General features: G+C 38.6%; 1 protein-coding gene across 3 annotated transcripts in view; it reads left to right on the top strand.

The window, feature by feature from the left end:
• The first annotated feature begins 4272 nt into the window (after positions 1-4272).
• IBTK (inhibitor of Bruton tyrosine kinase) overlaps positions 4273-18206 on the top strand; it is a 51346-nt gene continuing 37412 nt past the window's right edge. For all 3 annotated transcript variants that reach the window (XR_011557391.1, XM_070733109.1, XM_070733110.1), the window contains exons 1-6: positions 4273-4472; positions 10247-10890; positions 12087-12183; positions 13261-13385; positions 14286-14396; positions 15428-15598. Coding sequence is in view for 2 of the 3 variants with exons in the window: in XM_070733109.1 (XP_070589210.1) it covers positions 10543-10890; positions 12087-12183; positions 13261-13385; positions 14286-14396; positions 15428-15598 (852 nt within the window). In the remaining variant the exon portion in view is untranslated. The remainder of the gene's footprint in view (positions 4473-10246; positions 10891-12086; positions 12184-13260; positions 13386-14285; positions 14397-15427; positions 15599-18206) is intronic.

Raw genomic sequence — 18206 nt, 5'->3', positions numbered from 1 at the left:
GTGTTTTAAAAGGTTGCAGCCGGCCTGGGGGGCTCGGGGGGTGCTTGCAGCTTTCTTTCTTGCTCTTTTTCTTTCTCTCTTTTACCTTCCCTTCCTCTATTTCTTCTTTTCTTTCTCCTTCCCACCTTCTTCCCTCCCTCCCTCCACTCATTCCTCTCTTACTCTCCCCTTTCATAAGTTTCCTTGCTTCCTTCCTCTGTTCCTGTCCCTTCCCCCTTTCTTTCTTTCTTTCTTTCTTTCTTTCTTGCTCTTTTTCTTTCTCTCTTTTACCTTCCCTTCCTCTATTTCTTCTTTTTTCTCCTTCCCACTTTCTTCCCTCCCTCCCTCCCTTCACTCATTCCTATCTTACTCTCCCCTTTCATAAGTTTCCTTGCTTCCTTCCTCTGTTCCTGTCCCTTCCCTCTTTCCTTCCTTCCTTCCCACCCTCCGTCCATTCATTCACCCATTCCTCTCTTGATCGCTTAAAGCCGGTCCCTGGTGCAAAAAGGGTTGGGGACCTCTGTCCTACAGGATTGGGTGGCAGAGAAGTTGAACATATGTAAATTTAAAAGTTTAAGAAAGTTTACAAGTTAAGTGAAAGAAACTTCATTATTCATTTATATATACATGTACATTTCTTCATTAAAACATGTCTTTCTGCATAAGTTAGACTAACTTTGTGAGTTTTTTGAGGGCTGGAACCAATTAAAATTATTTACATTAATTCCTATGGGGAAAAGTCGTTCGAGATAAGAGCTGCTCGACTTAAGAGCCCAGGTCCGGAACGAATTAAACTCGTATCTCGAGGTACCACTGTACCCTTATGTTAGCGAATAGGAAAAATGGATTTGGTTTTGTATATAAAGTTTGGATATTTTATAGAGAGATACAGAATTGTATTTAGGAGGAGAAATAACTTGATGGAAATGTTTAAATTGGAATGTTACATCATATCCATTTTTAAAAATTGTATTATAAATAAAAAACTTTTTTTAAAAAATTGTGGGTGCTTTATCACTAGGTTTTTTTTAAAGAAGAGATTGGATAACCAATCTCATTATCTGAAATAGTATATTGAGCAAGGGGTTGGATTAGAGAACTTCCAAGGTCTCTTCAATTCTATCATTCTGTTATTCTGTAATCTGGTTTCCCATTGTCTTTGCTTATCAGAAGATGATAAAATGTGATCACATGACCCTGGAACACTGCAACCATTACAAATATGAGTTAGTTGCCAAGTGTCTGAATTTTGATCAAGTGTCTATGGTCATTATGCTACAATGGTTGTGTGAAGAATGATCATAAATCCCCTTTTGCTATGCTGTTATAACTTTGGTTACTAAACAAACTGTTGTAAGTCGAGGACGGCCTGTAGTTGAATCATTTTACACTTACAGCTGTATGATATAAAAAGATGAATACTAAAGCGACCTTGTATAGTATATGTCTATTGGTCCTGAAACCCTGGCCATATTTACATCATATGCATGATAAATTTATCTGTAGTTTAATCTAGTGCAACTTTCTTGGTCACATGACATGCTATATGGTCATGTGACCATATGGGCTGAGTTCATACAGCAAAAAATAAAATTTATTTATTTATTATTTATTAATTGGATTTGTATGCCACCCTTCTCCGTGGACTCGAGGCGGCTCACAACAAACATAGAATACATAATAAAATAATTTGATCCAATTAATTACAGTTAAAAGACTTAACAAAAACATGCTAAAGACTTAAAAAACATTCAATTTATCATTCACTCAATAAGTCACTCTAAACACATTCGTTGGTCGGTGGGGGGGAGAGATCTAATGGCCCCAGGCCTGGTGGCAAAGATAAGTTTTCAAACTTTTTTGGAAAGCAAGGAGAATGGGGGCAGTGCGAATCTCTGGGGGGAGCTGGTTCCAGAGGACCGGGCCCCTACAGAAAAGGCTCTTCCCTTAGGCACTGCCACCCGACATTGTCTGGTTGACAGGACCCTGAAAAGACCAACTCTGTGGGACTTCACTGGATGCTGGGATTTGTGCGGCAGAAGGTAGTCTCAGACATTATCTGGTCCTATGCCATGTAGGGCTTTATAGGTCATAACCAACATTTTGAATTGTGTCAGGAAACCAATAGGCAGCCAGTTCAGTCCATGGAGTGATGTTGAGATATGGGCATGCCTCGGGAGGCCCAATACCGCTCACGCAACTGCATTTTGGACGATTTGAAGTTTCCGAACACTCTTCAAAGTAGAGAGCAATTGGATTGCTCAATTTGGGCTTGTATATTATGTAAACATAATCCTTTCTGTTTTATCAGTGAATTGGCTAATGGAGCCAAACAAATTGTTCTATATTGTGTTCTGTGATAATGGGGATTTAAATCTGATAATGTTATATCACCTTGATGCAGATAATTATGGATATTAATTTATGTTTCAAATAGATTTCTATGATCATTGATACTGACATCTGCAGTATTCAAAGTTAGCACAATATTGAAAGAAAGTGTGGCTGAGTGTTGTAAAATGTAGTCACAAAGCCTTCCCCTCCCCCTTAAGTTATATCTGTAATGTCATCAATAAAAATAAGAAAACATGAGATACTGACAGGGAGTGATGAAAAATGATTAAGAAATTATATAATTATTTGTAGGTGCTTCATTAGTGGGTTTTTAAAGAAAAGACTAGACAGCCACCTATCTGAAATGGCATAGGGCAGAAGACCTCTAAGACCTCTTTAGACTTCCAGGCACTATTTTGTTTGGGTTTTAGTAAATAAATGCTCAGCTCACCCAATTGCAGACTAATTCTGGATAGTCTCAATAAAGGAGAATATGTGCAGTCCAGGGATGAGATGACGGTTCCTTGGTCTCTGAACATGTTGGTTATCTTGCAAACATCTCATTATCCAAACTAGGCAACATTATCAGTGCTAGTCAAGCTCCAGAGTAGCACTGATGGTAAGCTGTGGTGGCATAGTGGTTAGAGTGCAGTATTGCAGGCTACTTCTGCTGACTGCTGTCTCAAATTTTGCAGTTCGAATCTCACCAAGATCAAGTCTTCCACCCTTCCAAAGGTAAAATGAGGACCCAGGTTGTTTGGGGAAATATGCCAACTTTATAAACCTCATAGAGAGGGCTGTAAAGCACTGGGAAGCAGTCTAACTGCTATTGAGGAAGAAGCACATTAATTTCTATTTGCACATTAATCATTTCATGTTCACCATTACTTCTTTACATTCATCATTATTTCTATATTGTTAAGATCTTTGAACTAACTTTTCTTTTTTACACCTCACTAACCTCTAGAAAACCCCTTTGCTTACTGTAACAGGCAAGACAACAAACAAAATAGTGGGGATGCCACAGAGAATCAAGAAATTAGCAAGACCAGCATAACCATAATGTTTGAAAGTGAGATGGGCAATACTAAATTAGATACATAGATCAGTGGTAAGATACTGTTACAAGCTGCATGAGCGAACCTACATTTTCCTGTTTATGTGATTTTTATGTTAACTACTTCTTTTTCTGTATAAGAACATAATATCATCTATAAATTGTTATTGGCAGATGGATGACACCCTTGGTCATACAAGCGTTATGTAAGGTATAAGAATCTTACCTCGGGCATAATTTTATTTATTTAGTCAAGTACATATTGGTAGTATACAAAGATATAAAAATGTTTGTATACATGATACTAGTAAGAAAGAAACATAAGGACAGGGGACGGAAGGCACGCTGGTGTACTTGTGCACGCAGAACCCGGGGTTTAGACTTCGTTATATGAATACTCTGAACCTGCATGCATTAATAAACCTGCATGCATTAATAAATCTCCTTGTGGTCTTCATTCCCGAAACTGGTAAACGAATCCAACTGCAACACTATTGCTGCCGAATTCAGGTAATGAGACACCTGCAAAGAAAGCCAACCAGCTCAAGAGAGCACCAAAGAGCCCTCTGAATAGTCTTGTAAAGAATATAGTTCAGCGAGGAAACACAGACGCTTGCAGACCTACAGCTCACACCAACCCGGCCTGCAATTCAGGCGGAACAAGGGAAAGAGTAGCCGCTACTGTCCGCTCCACCTCGGGTTGCCACCCTTAACCTCATCCTCCTGGCCCAAGCGTCCTTTTACGCGTCAACCTCTTTTCAGCGCCGGGCAGAAGCCGGGAGGCGAGGCTGGCCTTCCCACCAGCCAATAAGCACTCGGAATACTCAGCACGCTGCCCAATCCTGCGCTCCTTTGTTCATGTGTGTGTCCCCTTTCCCCCTCCCGCCGCCGCTATCTTTCTCGGCGCCGTCAGCTGTATTTGGAGGGTTGTAGCCGTGGCGGTTCTTCAGGTCATCTCTGCTGCCGCCGCCTCTTCCTCCTCCTCGTCCTGCAGTTTCGTCCTGACCCGGCCCGGGGCCTTTCGGATTCATTGAGGATGAATTTCCCTGCCCTCCAACGCGCGTCCTTCTGTGACCGTTCTAGCTCCTTCAACTAGCGACTGGTGAGTCAGTCCCCAAAAGGGAAAATCACCGTGAGCGACCGGAGGGGGGGGGGGCAAGTGGGAGTAGCGAGCGTACCTTCATCACACCCCCCCCGGTCCCCAAATGTATGGTAGCTTCTGCTTTTCACACTGACCTGCAGGTAAAAATCCGACAGGTGCACAGTTTCCAAGTATGGCCAAGAAGAACGAAGTCCCCGGATTAAATTTCTGCACGTCACGGAGATATTAAACCTGTGTGTGTGTGTGTGTGTGTATCTCTTGCTGATCCTAATAGATGCAAGAAGAGAAGAAAAGGGAGGGAAGCCTGCAGTCGCTGCAAGCGATGAAAATGGCTGGAGGACAGATTAGGTATACTGTATTTAAAAAAGGGAAGGGAGTTAAGGTCTTGCCTTTTCTTCCTGGAGATTAAGAAAATGGCATTTCCTTGGGTTGCGGTAAATACATATCCAAAAATTATGGTAGCAATAAAAAGGGCCCTACTTTCCTTTTTTGGGGAGTAGTGGTGGTGGTCGTAATAGTAGACCTTGTATTCTGCAGTTCCCAAGAGCAGTACTGGCCTTCTGATTCTGATCATGGAGTAAAATTGCACTGTTTTGTGGATGGCATACTGGGCAGCTTTTTGCATGATTGTTTAGCATTTACATTTATAATACAGCTTCATAGTGCTTTACAGTCCTCTCTAAGCGGTTTACAGAGAGTAAGTAAGCATATTGCCTGCAACAATCTGGGTCCTCATTTTACCGACCTTGGAAGGATGGAAGGCTGAGTCAACCTTGAGCCAACTGAGATTGGATCTGCCAAACTGCTGGCAGTGGGTGATCAGAAGTAGCTTGCAGTACTGCACTCTAAACACTGCACCACCGAGGCCCCTACTGCCTTTTACTGACAATGCTAAATACTACCTGACTCTTTAATCTAATGTGTCTGTTGTTGAGATCAGGAGTTCCTGACTCTCTTTACCCTGACGGTAGCATGATTGCCACACATTAGCAGGTTGTTTCTCTTGATAGAATAGAGGAAACCTTACATTGTGAGAAAGCTATCTCATATGGAAATATTTCAACTTTAGAGCCATGAATCACTTTATTAGTCTTCTTGAGCTTTGTGATCTCCAGGTGTATTAGCTTTCATGCTCTTAATCCTCAGGTAGGATGGCTTTTAGAAATAAAAAAATGAGTGTAAAATACTGAAAAGCAAGGAATACCAGAGTACTGTATGTCTCTCTCTGTGTGATTGTACATGTCTGTGTATCCATCCATCCATCCATCATTTATTGTATCTAATTTAGTATTGCGCATCTCACTTTCAAACATTGTTTAGAGTTTCTGTTTCTTTTATGCTGGTCTGGGTATTTTCTTGATTCTCTGTGGTGTCTTCACTATTTTGTTTGTTGTAACATGGTTCATCAAATAAAATTTTGTACGTTATGGTTAGGAAGCTAAGTGAATTACCGTATATTCCAAACATAGTAGGTGTTGTGCCAGATAGGCCAACTATTGGTAGATAGGTACTAGTTAGCTGTAATTTGTTGACTCTCAGCAAAGATTTTAAATGAATCCCAGTTACAAGCCACAAGAATATTTGATATGGCTTGGGTGATTGAAGCACTTTGATGTGCCTCTTTTTATAATTTCCCCCTCTGACGTTAATAGTGTTAACAATGCTAGTATTGAGATACTGGCAAAATTTATGAAATATATAGCATTGGGCAACTGTTAGTAGCAAAGAGAATGTAAAGGAATTTAGAGTTGAGCTTGGAAAGTATGAAATCTTATCAAATGGAGAAAGAAGGAACAAGCTATTAAGCAGATTCTTGGAGAAGACTAAGAATGCTACACAGTGCCCAAATTGAAAGATGTTTGAAAGTACTGGTCCTACAGTATCTGTTTCTTGACCTGGCTTAGCTTGAATGGCTAATACTTATATATGGGAAGAGATTAATAGAATTATCTTCTATTAGAATTAATAGAAATTAATAGAATTAATAGAAATGCAATGTATTTTAGGAAAAGAAATCTCCTGAAGAGATCTGTCAATCCCCCTCAAAATACTTCCAATGCATTCCACGGTCATTTATGAGATTAATTTTTAATTAATTATTAGATTAATTTATCTCATCTTCTCAAAAGCTCAAGATGGTGAACTACTACTCAAGAACACTAAGAAAGGTTGGACTGAGGATGAATGATTTGTCCAAAGTTACCCAGTGAACTGTGGTTGAATATGGTCTTGACCCTGGTTTGTTTTTTAATGCTAGCCCAACACTTTATTATATCACACTTAGCTTTTGTACCACTGTATCATTTTGGAATGAAAGGGTGGCATGTAATATGATTGTCTGTCTGCATTTGTGAAGAGAAGCGCTTTCACACAGTTTCTTCAAATCTTATTTTTCTCTTCCAGGCCATGACTGTATTGTGACTAAATGCCCAAATGGTGACTTTGAAATTTATAAGCCTTTTCTCATTTTTCTTCTTGCATAAAAAAATCATGAAAATATTAAAAGTTTGTTCATTGTTTTATGACACTTTTTATTGCTTAACTGTAACTTTTGTCATTTGCTCTTCCTTGTTTTTTCCCCCTGAGTCATTACAACTATCCCTGACAAAGTGCTCTTAACTGAGTTTCAGAAGTGAGAGAGTGTTTTTACAATGCTAGTTTCAGAGCAGTGTTTGTGGCTCCTAAGAAACTAGTAAAATATGTATTTATTGGAGGTCTAAATATATTTTTCCCATTAGTTTGTCTCCTTAAATATGTCCCTACATATATTTCTTATTTAAAATGAAAATGAGATAGTTACATTCTCCAATAAACAATAAAATCTTAATGATTAAAAGTGGATTAATCTAAATGTTCTGTAGCAGAATAAAATAATGATAAATTAGAAACCAGCAATAATGTGCTGTGAATGCTTTAAATTGCATGCTTATCTAAAAGTGAAAATTTTCAGTACCATGTTTCCCCCAAAATAAGACCCTATCTTATATTTTTTGGAACTCTGAAATAAGTGCTTGGCCTTGTTGCCATGTACTCAAAAACCTGATTGGGCTTATTACCAGAGGATGTCTTATTTTGGGGGAAAACAGGTTACTAGTATGTCTAAATCTCTGCTTAATTTCTTCAATTGGCATTTCAGTTAGATACAGTCTGAATAAGCAGTCTGAATCAGCCAGGCCTTGATTATTTTTAAAATAAAAAAAATTGCTTCATTTTTTTCTATAAAGTTTTTTTAAAAAATCTGCCCAAATGCTAACAATTAACCACATAGCTTTAGAGAATCTTATTTGTGATTTGGTTCTTTCCCTACAAAATAGATGACTTAATCATTATGTACTGCTACGAATTAGAGATTGAGGTGACTTTGCTAAAAGGTATTAAAAAGTTCATATTTGGAAAGTTCTAACTTGTGTTGGCAACTACTTCAAATCTGAATTGGGCCTATTCCCTCAAATCCTGAAGATAAGCTGTCTTGAAGAAAAGAATTGCTATGGAATACCTGCTGCAAGGATATTATATCCTTGAATAATGTAAGGTTTTAAGTACATTGCACCGGTAATTATTGGATAATTCAGTGTTCTGAGAAGTTTCTGGTACATACAGGCACTTGCATTGTTGTAAGCTAGTTGGCAATCTATTTGTTGATTCATTTTAAATAGTCATGAGATTTGTTGCAGGTTTCTTTGTTCTGTGACACAAACAGTTCTTTTTCTATTGTTTGCAAACATCTCATGTCCAGAGAGGAGAAGTTATAAATGTATTTATATTGTATTGCATATGCAATATACTGTATTGCATATTGCTGATATTTTGAATGGTATATCTCTGAAGTCTATGAGGTTAGAATAAATTATGCTTTGGGGGTCACAGTGATTCGTAATGCTTTTAGAATAAATACATTATTTATTTATTTATTATTATTTATTATTTAGATTTGTATGCCGCCCCTCTCCGAAGACTATTGTATTATTGTATTTCTAACATGGATAGAATTAAATTTATTGCCATTCCTGTACCTCTGTCTCCTTAAAAGAGAATCTTTCTTAGAAAATTTACTTCTTAATACATTAAAAAGCCATTTCGATGTTTAAAAATATTTTTATTTATTTTTAAATCAATATAAAAATACTGAATATACTCATGGTTGAGCTGAGAATTTTAAATACTGAAATACATCCCCAAAACGAGGCTTGGCTTATCTGTAGATGGGTTTATCTGCAAATACAAATTGTCCTTGCTGAACTATCACTTGTTCCTTTCAAAGGTAGGATGTGCTGCATGAAGGTTTCTTATGATGGGTCCTCATATCTGCAAGGTCACAGTATCTCCATGTTCATATGATTGAGGTTTGGTTTGTAATTATGACATTGCAGCATCTTATAATAGATCACCATTAGCTGCCTTTGCTGCCAGCTTCCAATTAGCAAAGGCAAGGGGGAAGCTGTCAGAAGTACAAATCACATTGATCACATGAACCAAGGATTCTGTGACCCCGTGGGATTTGCCTAACAGTGGCATCTGGGATTGCTACAATAGGCACTATTTCTGTCTGTCTATTATCTTTACCTACCTACCTACCTATGCTTCTTAAAAACTACCAGATATTTTGAGTTTACGCGTGGATAAACCCATCTGCAAATAAGCAGACCCTCAATTATTTATTAAAAATACTATGAAAAATGGACCCATTGTGGATGTCAATTATGAAAATTAAAATATATGAACATTTTGAGCATTGTGTTATTTGCAGATGTCACATTTTTGATAATATTTTAATTAAAACTTTGAAAGTCAGCTTATCTGCAGATTGGCTTTTCTGCAAATAAAAACAGTGTGTGTGTGTGTGTGTGTGTGTGTGTGTGTGTGTATGTATGTATGTATGTATGTATGTATGTATGTATGTATTTATTTATTTATTTACCATAAAGTGTATATAATTAATATTCTCTTAAAAAGAAACATAGCCTTCTGTCAAATTCAGTTGAGGATTAAGTTCTATTTAAAAAGAAATATTTATGTATGTATGTATGTATGTATGTATGTATGTATGTATGTATGTATTCATTCATTCATTCATTCATTCATTCATTCATTCATTCATTCGATTTTTATGCCGCCCTTCTCCTTAGACTCAGGGCGGCTTACAACATGTTAGCAATAGCACTTTTTTAACAGAGCTAGGCTATTGCCCCCACAATCCGGGTCCTTATAATATACGTATATGTATCCACTGAGATTAAGCACTTTGAATATCAAGTGTAACATTTACTTTATTGGATCATAAGAAGTTAGTATTACAATGTCATTATTAATCCTGTTCTAGGAACTGCTGATTAAGACTTCATCAAGGTACTGAAGTCTCATCATGATAGTAATTGTCAGGATCATATATTCAGATGCATCCATCCTGTTTGGTGTGGTTCCATGCTGCCAAATCAGCCATCTGTTTCTCTTCATACTCTATGGTCAGGCAAAGTTGGCTTGCCTCATGTCTTCTTATTAAACAGTATCATCTGATGGGACAAAAGAAGTAGGCCTATAAAACTATCATAGCAAACCCACCCCCCACCCCTTCATATTTTTGTGTGCACATACCCTTAAATGATCCCTGCAAACCTGGGTCTTTCTCCAAGGTTTGTATAACATGGGTGAACACTAGGGGAGAATGTTTGATTTGAAAATATTGCTTTTTTTCTAAAAAAAAGAAAAAAACCCCAGCCATTCTACAATGTTAGATAGTCTAATACATTTCTTTTTTCTTTTTACTCCTCTTACAGGTCTCTCTCGCAATTATGGCTATTTGAAAGAACTAGAACGAGTGGAGGGGGAGCCCCCTCCCCCCTCCGTGTGTTGCTTTTTGGAGTCGTACTTTTTCTGGACAGTAATAATATATTTTGTAGATTTAAAATGAGGAAATGAACTCTGACTTTATATCAATAAAGTTGTTTATTTTTTTAAGTATCAAGCCTTAATAGCACAAAGATTCCTGTGGAAGCTGCCCGAAAGATGGAAATCATGAACCTCTTTTGAACAAAGAAGAAAGGGAAAATTTGCAGGGCCTCGTCTTGCATAAATGAACAGTTCATCAGAGAATAAGATGAGTTCTTTGGTGCCCGATTGTACCTCAAAGTGTCGTTCGTTACAGCATGCTTTGGATATTGTTTCCGTAGTGACCCGGGGAAGTGAAGGTCAGATCAAAGCCTTCCTCACTTCTCACTGCTATAATGCTGCAACAAGCAAAGATTTGTTTGGCAGGAATGCCCTCCATATTGCCTCCTCTTGTGGTAAAAAAGGAGTGCTGGACTGGTTGGCCGAAACAAACGGAGTGGATTTGTTGGCAAAAGACAAGGAGTCGGGATGGACAGCTTTGCATCGTGGCGTTTTCTATGGCCATATAGATTGTGCATGGTCATTGCTAAAGGTATTTCACGACTTTTATTAACATTACGAATCTATGCCAAGCCTGAAATCAAATAGTGGGTGAAAGAAGAAAAAAATGTATGAACAGATGCTGGTTGCATTGTTGACAGATCCCATGTAGTTAATATTTCTTTCATTTAGACATAGCTTTTAGCTATGGCTGAAGTGCTAAATAAAATAACTAGATTGGTCTTTTAACAAAATGTTTAGAAAAAAAGCCCCCCCCCCCCCAAAATGATGAATTAAAAATAATTGGAAAGAAATATGTTTCTCAATCAAATTAAATGAAGTAGAGAAATATATGAGACAATAACATTCAGATTTACCTCTTAATATCTATTAAAAGGGTGTTGAAGAATTATGAATTGGGAAAAAGTTTATTTCTCAAATTAAGTAGAGAAATACCTGACATAATGGATTCAGATTTGCCTCATCGGTTAAAATGGCTTTAAACTAGAGAGTAGTTCTGTATCTGTGATGGCGAACCTACGGCACGGGTGCCACAGGTGGCACGCGAGCCGTTGCCCTAGCTCAGCTCCAATGTACATGTATATGCCGGTCAGCTGATTTTTGGCTCACACAGAGACTCTGGAAGGGCATTTTTGGCTTCCAGAGAGCCTCGGGGGGGGGGATGTGGGAGGATGCTTTTACCCTCTCTCAGCTCCGGAGAATCCTTTGGAGCCTTGGGAGGGCGAAACACAAGCCTACTGGGCCCACCAGAAGTTGGGAAACAGGGCGTTTCCAGCCCCAAGAGGGCCTATGGGGGTGCGGGGAGAGGTTTTTGCCCTCCCTAGGCATTGAATTATGGGTGTGGGCACTCGCACATGCGTGATAGCGCACGTGCATTCTCTTCCGGCATCCAAGATAAAAAAGGTTTGCCATCACTGATCTAGATTGTGTTATGTTTACTGTATTTCGTAGCTGCTTTATTAAATATCCCTACTGTAAGGGTGCAATAATTGAATTTAACTTGCCAGAAAAAGTGAAATAAAACAAAAAGACAATGTGTGAATGCAAAAATGAAGAAAGTAGTAGAAATAATTGGTCAAAAATTATTTCTGCATTTAACAATGTTTAGCCTGACATCACAGGTTGGGGGGGTTGGGTTTGTATATTATTCTATTTTTATATTATGCGTTTAGTGCAGAGTGTCTCATCTCCCCCCCCCCCCCCCATTTATTTTCTCCTTGCTTTCAGCATGGTGTGAATTTGTATGTTCAGGATAAAGAAGGCTTGTCTGCTTTGGATCTTGTTATGAAAGACAGACCAGCCTTCGTTACCTTCAAGAATACAGGTGGGTCATTACATTGAGAGGCTTGTTATGCACATAAATCTAATTGTTTTGAGGATGATGGGAAGAGATATAGTCAGTGAGTATATTAAAAGTATCTCTTAAATATAATAGTCCAGTAGATATTGAATATCTTCCGTGGTATATTTGGTCTGAAAAACAATTACAGTATAATGTGTGGGCATTGTTAGTTTATCTATCTATCTATCTATCTATCTATCTATCTATCTATCTATCTATCTATCTATCTATCCATCCATCCATCCATCCATCCATCCATCCATCCATCCATCCATCCATCCATCCATCCATCCATTCTAATCTAATCTATCTGATTTTTATGCCGCCCTTCTCCTTAGACTCAGGGCAGCTTACAATACGTTAGCAATAGCACTTTTTAACAGAGCCAGCATATTGCCCCCACAATCCGGGTCCTCATTTTACCCACCTCAGAAGGATGGAAGGCTGAGTCAACCTTGACCCGTGATGAGATTTGAACCTCTGACCTACAGATCTACAGTCAGCTTCAGTGGCCTGCAGTACAGCACTCTACCTGCTGCGCCACCTCGGCTCTTTAACTGGTCCATTTCCAATCCATTATGGTGGGTGGGTGTCAATTAGAAAACCAGGAAGGCCAAAATTTTGTATCTGCTCTGCTTGTAGAAGTAATCTTTTATCCTAAAGCTGCAGTGTTTATTATTCCAATCTGAGGGTATTGTTAAATCATCTATTTTGGGTCAGTGTGTATATATTATTGCTGCTATTAAAAAGGATGAGGTTATAATCTTCTCTCTTAAAGTAATCTTAACTCTAATTGAATAATGTCTGATTCAGCTTTGATGAAATTATATGTCTGTATATTGAATGTATCTATCTTTTAAGATGCTTTTACCTTAACTTTGATTCTGCAAATTATTGGGTATATAATGTTGTTGAAATAATAACAGTTATACAGATTAATATTCCTAAATTATATTCTGGGAATATATGAAAAGCATTCATAAGCAGAAAAAAAGTAAATGCATATTATCCACACATCAAATGACACACTGCAGTGAAGAATTTACCATTTTACTTTAGATCCTACAGATGTCTATACCTGGGGAAACAACATCAATTTTACTTTAGGCCATGGTGGTCAGCAGAGTAGACATCATCCTGAGTTTGTGGATCTCTTTCCTCGAAATGGGATTTATATTAAACAGGTAATGTAGGCATTGTGGAAAGTATTGGAAGGTGTAAAACTACAGTGGCAGCAGTGGTGAACACTTGATTGACCATAGAGGTTGGGAGGAGTTCTTACATAACTGCTCCCTTTCTTTTTAACAGGAATATTTGAAAAGATCTGTGATACTCTTGGCCCACATTTCTTATTATATATCTGTGGCTAAACTAGTTTTCATAAATACTTTAGTTTCTGATCCAGTCCTATCCTAAAATCCTTAGCAAGAAATGATTTTTAGTACTACTTTTTCCTCTGTGGTCTTCCCTATTCTCTCAACAACCTTCTTTTCAAAGAGAAGGATGGAGATTAGGCAGTAGTTGTTCAGCATGGTTCAACTGAGAGAGGGCTTCTTCAAGACAGCTCCCACCTCCAGGAAGGAGTTGGAATTTCAGCCTCCCTCAAAGAAGCACCTGTCACTTCCAATGTTCCACATCTCCTTGGTTACTTGTAGGAGCCAGGTCTGGCATGGAATGTAGCTTATGCTACAGTCCGTGCTTCCATAGGTGGATATGTAGGAAATAACCTACAAACATAAATCATGTATAAAGTTAAGCTTTATCTTGGTAATTTTTGTTGCTTTTAAAACTCATTTCAAAAATATTAGAAATAAGGACAATTATTTTCAATGTATACATTTTTCTTACGTTACTTTTTCCTATAATACAGTCAATATAGTAAGTGGTTCTTTGTATAGGCATCTAGTATTATAAATGTGCATCGTGCAGTTTATTTAAATTTGTTTAGTATATATTTAAAATCAAACTGTTGATTTGTTTCCATATTATTACAAGGTAAATGATTTAAATACCAAATTAATTTGCAAAAGTTAGCTAGATGAAGTTCAAGTTCTTACTTTTTTAAAAAATCTCTCTTCTCTTAGGTGGTACTCTGCAAATTTCATTCAGTGTTCCTTTCCCAGAAAGGACAGATTTATACCTGTGGGCATGGTCAAGGAGGTCGCTTGGGGCATGGTGACGAACAGACTTGCTTGGTATTTTAAAACTAATAATTTAGATTATGAAAAAATATATTAATTTTTAGATCCACTAAGCTATACATGGTAGAACTTCTAATTTCTTTTTAAAAAGTGGCTTTTTATCAGATATTAAAAAACATGTTTCTGTTTAATGTAGTCTATTTTAAATATGAATACTATAATTCTAATTGCATATCTGCAGTGTCATGTACACACTACATGTACACAGATATTACTCCCCTATTATCCACATCTGGAGACTTTTATTCCATGGTGGAATAATGGAAATGATGATCGAAATAGTCCAGTGTAATTGGAGGGATAAGGTGGTCTTGTAATATTAAATGCCCTTCTTATACTTTTAACTGTTTATGTACATAAAGTATACAAGCAAATATGACATATGCATATTATTTCATATATTCTTGAAGAAATTAGGGGATGCTATAATTCTAATTTTAATGGGTAGATCATATTGAGCTTTTTTGCTCTATAGTTAAAAGTTGTGTTAGTAGTTGATTCCATAAATAATGGGTTGCTTTCATTATTAATGAGTTCTCAAATTATCTGGAATGGAACATAAATTAAAGAATAATCTTGAATAATATTTTGAAAGGTAGCCATGGACAAGTACTTTTCAGCAAAACAGAATCCTACATGTTAAAATTAATAAATTTCTTAGAATATAATGAAAACACTATTAGGACATTTATTTAGCCAGTTTCCAGAATCCTATACGTTAAAATTAATAAATTTCTTAGAATATAATGAAAACACTATTAGGACATTTATTTAGCCAGTTTCCACTATATCAGGAAAAATAACAGCTTTGTAGTACAATGAGAGAGTTTTATTTTCTCCACAAAAAAGTGTGTCATAATAACAATATTGTTACAAGGTATCCTACAAGGCAAACGATGAGTGGAATCAAAATAATCCTTTTGATCTGAAATAATCCTGCTTGAGTTCTTGATAATGAACCTTCTAATAAAGAGAGATGTGGCTTGAAATATTGAAGGTGACATTTTCTTGTTCATCTGTGTTAGATTCCTAGACTGGTAGAAAGCTTGGTGGATCATCAGTGTTCTCAAGTGGCAGCAGCTAAGGATCATACACTTGTACTAACAGAAGATGGATGTCTATATGCCTTTGGCATCAATACTTTTCATCAACTTGGTATACATCCTCCTCCTCCTAACTGCAGTGTTCCCAGACAGGTAAAAATAACCTCCTTACTAAGAAGATGTTTTAGATGTGCCTGTACATTTGTATGTTCATGCACCAAGTGTGCACATCTTATTGAGCATCTGTCCATCCATCCAAATTTCTGTAGCTGCCCATCTCAATCTGTACAATTCAAAATCATGTACAGTAATACCTCATGATACGAACTTAATTGGTGCAAGGAGGAGGTTCGTAAGACGAAAGGTTTGTAAGACGAAACATTGTTTCCCATAGGAAACAATGTAAAGTCAATTAATCCGTGCAACCAAAAAACCCCCCGCAAAAAAATGGCTTTTGGCGACTGCTGGGAAGCCGCGCGGCTGTTTTAAAAGGTGACAGCCGGCCTGGGGTGCTGGGAAGCCCCCCAGGCCGGCTGCGACCTTTTAAAACAGCCGCGCCGCTTCCCAGCTGTCTCCTGAAGCCGAACGCGGAAGTTCGGCTTTGGCGTTCGGCTTCAGGAGACAGCTGGGAAGCGGCGCGGCTGTTTTAAAAGGTGACAGCCGGGCTGGGGGGCTTCCCAGCAACCTCCCGAACCGAACCCGGGCTTCAGAAAAATTTTGCCTCTTCTTACGAACTTTGCTCGAGTTACGAACCGGCGTTCGGGAGGCTTCTGGGAAGCCCCGCCGCCCGGCTGTCACCTTTTAAAACAGCCGCGCGGCTTCCCAGCAGTCTCCGAACGCCGGTTCGTAACTCGAAAAAAGTTCGTAAGAAGAGGCAAAATTTTTCTGAACCCCGGGTTCGTATCACGAGTTGTTCGTAAGACGAGGGGTTCGTATCTTGAGGTACCACTGTATATGCACAATAGTAGTATTGTGTGATATTTATTATTTATTTTACAGTATTTATATTCTGCTCTATTATAAACATTCTAGGCAGTTCACAAAACCTGTTTGTGGAAGGATTATAAAACTATGTTCTATCACTATATAAGTACAGTAGTACCTCGTGATACGAACCCCTCGTCTTACGAACTTTTCGAGATACGAACCCGGGGTTCAGGATTTTTGTGCCTCTTATGAACTTTTTTCGCCTTACGAACCCACCGCCGTGAACGCCAAACCTGGAAGTTCTGCAAAAGTTCGGGTTCGGGCTCGGGCTCGGCCGAGAAGCACCGCTGCCTGGCTGTCACTTTTTGAAACAGCCAGGGGGCTTCTCAGCGTTCTCCCGAATGCTGAACCCGGAAGTTCGGCAAAAGTTCGGGTTCGGCGTTCGGGTTCAGGAGGCCGCTGAGAAGCACCTTTTGAAACAGTCGGGGGGCTTCCTGGACTCCACGTTTCGGCTTGCCAGGAAGGACGTCTCCATGACGTCAAAGCTCCGCCCATGGAATTCTCTATTGGGATTCCCCACCTCCGTTTGAGCCTCCCGACCGGCCGATAGCTCCGCGGCTCTTCTGCAAAGGTGACAGCCGGGCGGCGGTGCTTCTCAGCAGCCACCTGAATGCCGAACCCGAACTTTTGCCGAACTTCCGGGTTCGCCGTTCGGGAGAACGCCGAGAAGCCCCCCGGCTGTTTCAAAAGGTGACAGCCGGGCGGCAGCGGTCAGTGGAGTGCCGTTTTTGTGATTTTTTTTTGCTTGCACGCATTAATCGGTTTTACATTATTTCCTATGGGAAATATTGTTTCATCTTACGAACTTTTCGCCTTATGAACCTCCTCCCGGAACCAATTAAGTTCATAAGACGAGGTATCACTGTATATGAAATCCAGAATTAAAATGTAACATAAAATACATTAAAATGAAATGCAGCAGTTAGATGTTAATCTATGAAATCATGTCTGAAATGCCAATTTTTAGTAGCTTTCTCAATGACGGAAAATACATATAGTCCTCATTTACCATCCACCATTTTGCTAGTAACTCTTTTGCTAAGTGACACGATTGAAAAATGAAATATCATATGTTTGCACCTGGTTTAAGATAGCAATTGTCAGTTCCTACTGCAGTTAAGTGTGATGTTATATGAATGAGGCTTGCAACTTTACATTTCCTACTGGTGTCCAACTGACATTTCTTGTTAGAAACTGGCTGTGAAGATCATAAATGGTGATCATGTGGCCACAGGACACTGGGATTGTGGTTAAGGTGCCAAGAAAGCAGAAGTGTGAGAATTAGTCCTCTCTTAGAGTTCTGAGGTCAGTCACAGGATTTTTATTGTAAGGAATATAGGAAGAAGGAACATTAGCGCTTAGACTTATACACTGCTTCACGGGCTTTACAGCCCTCTCTAAGCTTTACAGTGCCAGAAGGATGGAAGGCTGAATCAACTTTGAGCTTGGTGAGATTCGAACTGCCAAACTGTTGGCAGAATTAGCCTGCAATGTTGTATTCTAACCACTGCACTACCACGACTCAGATATATATTAGGTATGTAAACTGCCTTTAATTAACAAAAAATAAAGGCAGAATAAACATGTAATATTAAATGAAAAAAACCCCCAAAGAATCATCCAGAAGGCTAGGCTATTTCAAAATTTCCCCTGATTGCTCTTGCATGCAATGTGTGCATGCACAAATAGTACTTCTGCTGGATATGGCAGGCAAATGAAGTGACTACATGGATGCAAATATGCACACAAAGATAATAGAGGTTTGAAGGCTTTG

Source organism: Erythrolamprus reginae, chromosome 1 (assembly GCF_031021105.1).
Source record: "Erythrolamprus reginae isolate rEryReg1 chromosome 1, rEryReg1.hap1, whole genome shotgun sequence".
In the NCBI taxonomy this organism is placed as follows: Eukaryota; Metazoa; Chordata; class Lepidosauria; order Squamata; family Dipsadidae; genus Erythrolamprus; species Erythrolamprus reginae.
The sequence above is the reverse complement of the archived record's forward strand: the minus strand, read 5'-3'. Positions and strand labels throughout refer to the sequence as shown.